Here is a 6,558-nt window from a genome sequence, read left to right on the forward strand (position 1 = left end):
CTTTTTTCCTCTGCCATTTGAAGCCCAAAATATATGCTGATACCTGTGAATTACATTGAAACAAGCAAAGAAATCACTTGACTATTGAAATGTATTTTATTCATAAAGAAAATTGTTAAGACTTCTGGGTCCAAAATTTGACCTATTTTTATACATCTTTTTGTCACTTAGCTATCATGATGATTAGTACAGTACAAAACTTGGAAGTTGGATGGAAAACTCTGGGATGCCTAGCCTCCAAATCTATTTTAAACTCTATTTTCTGCTTTCTTCAGTGAAGTTAATGGCCAGAAGGTCCCTCATGAGTAACACTACATAAGAAACTAAAATATTTATGTACAATGGATACAAAATTAAACTATGGAAACAATTAAAAAAAATTTTGGGTGAACTTACTATCAACATAAAAAGCAGAAACATTATTTCAAAAGTGCCTGGGCAATGTGCTCTTACTAGAGAAAATAACTGAATTCTGAGTATATTCTCTGCAGTGCAGAAAAGTCCACCTGCCCAGTAAACTTCCTGGGAGTGCTCTCTCAACCCACTACATCAACTTCCACCCCACCTGCTCATTGATTGTTCACCTGCAGTCAAATCTGCACACTCTACAACATTAAAGCACCTCCCTGACTTTATTTCTTTCTGATCAATATCAGATTAAGTTTAGTTAGTGATCGAATTCTACCCCAGATATGCTTGGGAAGTTCCCATATTAATCAGTGGGAATTGTAAAGGAATAGTGAGTGAACAAATAGGTAACCTGTACAAATGATTTGTAGTTATTAATAGGTCTGAGAAGAGCCTTTTACTGGTAGGTCAGAGGAATTAAATGAGGCGTAATTGTCTGAAGCTAAATATGGACACCATTCCATTAAGTATAAATAAAAATATATATATTTGGTTGACAGTGAAGTAAATTAAGCATTGAGAGAACTCATATTATTAATTAGAGCTGTTCAATGCAGGTTAGATAAAGTCCTAAGGGGATTGTTCTAGAAGGTATTACTTGAATTAATCATGGCCTACATGATATAAGAAAGCTTTCCCAAATCTATCATCTTTCATTCTCCACTTTTGTGCCACAACCAGATGCTATGAGGCAAATGATTACCAGATTCATATGTGGCACTGTTTCTCTCTTTCTAATTTCAGCAGTATGCAAACTAATTATACAATTTAAACACACACCCAGATAGAAAATATATAGTACAAATAACTGCGAGGAATGATGAGAGGAGTGCAAGAGGGAGATAAGGACTGTACACGGTGGTGTGGAAAATAGTATGAAGTACAAGTGAAGTGTGAAAAGGCCCCATTACTCACAAGTGTTGAGCAAGACCACCACTCTCAGTGAGTCTTAATGAAAACTCCATACTGCATTGTACCATTATGTATTATATTTCTGCAACATATTTACAAAAATCCTATTTTAAAGAATTTTTTTAAAAATTCTTTGTTATGTTTAATACCTCTACATCTATAAGACCAAATGCAAGCTTCACACGACGATCTATTTATTAACAACCAATTGAACTGCTAAGACTTTGGAGGAGGAATACAGCTGTCATGAATTCATTGCAGAAACCTCTAACAATGACGGAAATCAGCTTTGTGGTGTGTAATATGCCAGCAGCTTTAAGGTCTGATTCACTGTGCCCTTCCAAGGGTAGACTCAAGAGAGGAATGTTTGTTTTCCTGTGTTACAATGTCCTTATTTCTAGCTCTTGTGAGTCCCAAGATATTAACTGTAGGTATAAGTATTGTTGTCCTCTGTACTGAGTGAAGGGTAACTCTGCATTTATCTGAGGGTACATCTAGACTACAAGCCTCTAGAGAGCGTCTAGACTGCAACCTCTTCTTTCAAAAAAGTGAGCTGCTTTTTTGAAAGAGAGCACCCAGGCAGTCTGGAAGCTCTGTTTCGAAAAAGCCCTGTTTGCATTCAAGAACGCCTTTTTCTGAAAGAACACTTTCGAAAAAAGGAGTTATTCCTCATAAAATGAGGATTACCACCATCGAAAGAAAAGCCGCATTCTTTCAATTTAATTTCGAAAGAACGCGGCTGTAGTCTAGACACAGGGGAAGTTTTTTTGAAAAAACCCTGCAGTCTAGACACAGCCTGAGAGAGAAACAGTTTTTTGACCAGTGGTATTTACAAATGGGGCTCTTTGAAGCAGCCCAGTAATTTAGACCGAGAGGAGTGGTCTGAGAAGAAATGAACGCATGAGCAGAGTTTTAGAAACAGTGAAAGTATCATAATCAAAACAATTCATCACATGGATATCATTACTACATAGGAATTTGAAGTATGTTATGTATATTTTATAATACACACTATATGTAATATTCAATGCTTTATATATAATGGTGATTCCAATGAGACTACACAGGTGCTCAGAATAAAGCACATGATTAAACATTTTGCAAAACTGCAGCCAAAGTGCTCACTCCAGTTTCAAACTTTATGTTAAAAGGGCCTGACTTCTCTCTCCCTCAGAAAATTTAGGCTCTATTGCCTGGATTAAAGAGAGAGAGAGAGAGAGAGAGAGAGAGAGACAGAGAGAGAGAACATAAAATACTACTGTTGTAGTATAAAATAAAACTTGGTAATCAATAGACATAAACATGTCCAGAGAATGCTCCCTCATGATCCCATGGTGGTGGATGGTCACAACATGCTAGTGCTGTGTTGAAGTGGTAATTTGTATCAAAAGACAGAGACAAACATACAAATGCCTGTATTATATTATTTTTCTGTATCATTGTTGCCATGGGAATTTTATGCGTAATCCTCATAGGATGGGAAGAAGAAGGTCCACCGGAGAAACTCTGCTACAATGTGCTCCATACTACGATCTATACCTTGTAACTTTTATCTGACAAATTTCTTCAACCTTGACTTTATAATTCTTCATTGCTATTACTCACTTGTTTTTACAACTCTAACTGATTTATAATAACAGGACCATTAAAATGTACTTTAAATACTTGCCAAGTCTCATTTCCTCTGCTGATGATATATCAATCATCTGTTGAAATAAAAATTGCTGATCCAGGAAATAATTGACATTTTTAGGTACAATCAGACACAAATAAATATTTGATTGCACCGACTTATATCACTACCTTACAGGCATCATCAAGAGGGCTATATAAAGAAAGTAGAACTATATTATTGACAAAAAAGGTAAATAATGTTGTCCAGAGGTAAGGCAAACCACAGTAAATTTACCCTTATATGAAATAATTTCTTTCATGCTTGGAATGTTTGCATCCTCCTTGCAGAAACTCTTCAAGGACTTCACTTCGATAGCGACAGATAGATTTGTTCTGTGCTGAAGTTTATTAAAATACTTTTTAGGAGTAGAAATTAGATTTCAATAATACTAAACAAACAAACTAAGGATCTTTTGCCTTTTTTAAGAACACGTTTTATGTATGATTGAAGTTTATACAACACTCCAGAAAAGCCATCGTGTGTTAGATTTAAAAATAAAATCAGAAACATTTTCTCCCATATAGGTACACTTGAAAAACTGGGAATGTTAATGTTTTCAGAAGTCTTAGAAAGTGTATGTCCAGCTTTGTACCAATACCCATTTAACAAAGCAGAAGTAAGATACTGTACTGTAAACAAAAACCTACAGTAAAGGACATTTTGAAATTTACACGAGAATAGTTCATAAACATTTTGGTTGTTCCATAATTTTTCATACAAAATGAATAAAAAATCCCTTTGACAGCTGTCATCATTCTTGACTACTTTTTCACTTAAAAGCACACAGACATACTTATATAGCAATATACTGATGTACCGTAACATGAATATTAAACTACGATTACTGCTTTTTAACCGAGATGTGTATTATCCAATCAACATTATCTGTAATTGAAATACTCATACATTATGTATTTCAATCATGTTGTAAGTATAAAAACATGAAAATATAACTTTACAATATTTCAATTATATACATTATTTCAGGCTTGACAAAGGAAGATTTAACACTACAGTTTTTAGAAGAGTTGGCCCAGAGATACAATAAATAGTTTTCCATTGTGTACAGTATTATAATGTTACTTTTAAAAATGTTTTTCAGTACCATTTGAATATTCCTAGATTTCAGTTTGGTCATTCTAGCATTGAATAATAAAACTCTGACTGCATCCCCAGATTCCTGATGAAGAGCAATGCACAGAACACTCAGCATATGCAGCTGAGAAATGGTTAAACTTCATGATATACAGCTTACTAGCAGAGGGCTTGATATTGCAAGCACTCTCTATTTATAACTATGGCCGACAGAAATAGAAGTACCGTATACATGTGCTTTTAGAATCAGGCCCATGGTTTTTACCAAAAGAAGAGATTTAAAAGTTTCTCATGAAGATACAATGCACTATTTACTTGAATTTTAAACAAAATGTATTGAAATCTAAGGAAATAATTCCAGCTAAATCCATTCATTATTATGTTACAAATTTTATTTCAGTGAGAAACAAAATAAGGGCCTTGTAGTACTGCATGAGGGATATTGTAACTTTTTGTAGTCACAATACAGAGAAATATAAGCTCTTTAAACATCTGGTATGAAGGCTAGGGAAGTACTACATTGATTTGGATTGCATTAGCACTTAAATGAATATTACTATGCCCCTTTTAGAATTCATTTTTGTGTTGTAAACAGGTCTAAGTTTTGTGATCCTTATAAGGAAAACCCATGATAACTTAAAATTCTTAAAATATTCATAGTGCATGAGATTTATGGAATTTCTTTATGTTCAGAAATACAAACTGAAATTTCAGGGATTGGAATATTATGGATCTTAAATTAAAAAGACATTGTCAAGGTATTTTTCTCAGGAAACACTTTATATTCTCTAGAACCACTCCCTGAGCACTTGAAATCTGCTTCTTAATTTAACTTATTCTGAGATCTGTTTTTTATTCTTGTATTACTGTAGGATTATTTTTGAATGCTTGCCTTCTGTTGCTATGCTTTATATAAACATACACATACAGAAAACCTAGAGATGGGTATAAACCAAACAAACCCTCAGATCTTAGTGTTTCTGAACTTTAGAAGTAAATGGGAGTATAATCCAAACTTGAATCCAAATTTTGCATCCTGTTCCTATCTGTAGTCCAACTCTAGTAAAGGGTACTCTTGAACTCCATGGGGGATCTAAAATGCAGATCCAAATGTTATGATGTGGCCCATCTCTAAATAAAACATGGAATTTAGCATTTCAGAATTAGCTGAGGATAGGGAGGTCGGGAGGAGATAAAACTTTGGCCCAACCTAGACAATGTCCTTTTACTTTTTAGATTCTTATAACTCATCTGTAGCTTGCAAAATTAATCCGACCACTTGCAAATAAAACCATAGAAAAAAGTTTATTTCAAATGTCAAGCATTGCCAAGTAATTGGATATTAACACCAAATGTTAAAGAATAGGCTATACAGTAAAGTTTTAATAACAATTAAAATTACAAGATCTGAACTTTTTATTTATTTATTTATTTATTTATTTCCCTCTTCTTATCATTTACATATTTGGCTTTCAAAAATCTGGACCCGATGCCTAAAGCCTTTATTTTTAATTTTTCCACTTCCCCACAGGTTTTTTTTTTGTCTTATTCAACCATTATGGAAGCAAATTCTTTAAAAGCCAGTTTGTGAAAATACCTAAAAATATTTTTTTTTCATTTTAATTTTTTTTCTTAAAAAACATGTCACATCTTGATGCAATTGATGTCAAGTGTGCTTAAGTCAGTATGAACCAAGGAACTAACAATGGTGGCTGCAGAAACTGGTGTGTTGCCTGTACACGACTTCAGTTAGATTACAGTACTTCCATGTTAGCTGTGCATGTCAGTCAAGCTTCATCTTGAACTTGTGTAGAAAATGGTGTTGTGTTTTGTACTAAGCATTCATTACAATTCAAGATGAACTCCACAAATATAAGAATTCTTGGCTGAAAGAAATGTCTTCAAGATACTGGATGCCTCTCACCACTTTGACAATAAACGCACAAGAAAACCATTGTGTAAGGCACTCAGAAGGTTCTTATCAATCACGAGAAATCAGTCACACTGACATTCATTCCCATGCCAGGACTCACGTAAGGTACTGCATGCACTGCTTTTGGAAATTCTGGAGTCATAACACGTCCATTTTCTCCAGTACTTCCTGTAATTGACAGCCTTGCCTTGCTCCTCATGGCATCATTCAAGGTCATCTTAGGAAAGAGAGAAAGAAAAATAACTGATACATTACAGCAATTCAGCATATGAAACAGCGGACCTGACTCTCCTCTTCCTTACACCAGTTTTACACTGATTTGAGTGGAATACCTTCTTATTTTCACCAGCATAAGAAAGAGAAGAATCAGGCCCAAATCCTCTTATATGACTTTTTGAAAGCCTCTAGCAAATGAAAACAAACATGTAAAGCAAAAGCTGGGCTACAAAAAGGTAAGCACATTTATGCCAGGAAGATCCACATTAAAAAAAACAACAACCAAAAAACTATCTTGCAGTCATTACTTGCTCATTCA

At 34.3% G+C, this 6,558-nt stretch overlaps 1 protein-coding gene across 6 annotated transcripts in view; it reads right to left on the minus strand.

Annotated features, from left to right (window-relative positions):
- Positions 1–2,936: 2,936 nt before the first annotated feature.
- GRIA2 (glutamate ionotropic receptor AMPA type subunit 2) overlaps positions 2,937–6,558 on the minus strand; it is a 140,138-nt gene continuing 136,516 nt past the window's right edge. For 3 of the 6 annotated variants that reach the window (XM_006121853.5, XM_006121857.5, XM_006121856.5), the window contains one exon: positions 2,943–6,240. In XM_006121853.5, the coding sequence (XP_006121915.1) occupies positions 6,076–6,240 (165 nt within the window). In that variant the 3' untranslated portion in view covers positions 2,943–6,075. Of the gene's footprint in view, positions 6,241–6,558 lie in introns of all 6 variants that reach the window. The other 3 variants (XM_006121859.5, XM_006121858.5, XM_075930123.2) reach the window with 2 other exon arrangements.

This window comes from Pelodiscus sinensis, chromosome 4, assembly GCF_052426305.1.
Source record: "Pelodiscus sinensis isolate ZL-2025 chromosome 4, ASM5242630v1, whole genome shotgun sequence".
NCBI classification, from domain to species: domain Eukaryota; kingdom Metazoa; phylum Chordata; order Testudines; family Trionychidae; genus Pelodiscus; species Pelodiscus sinensis.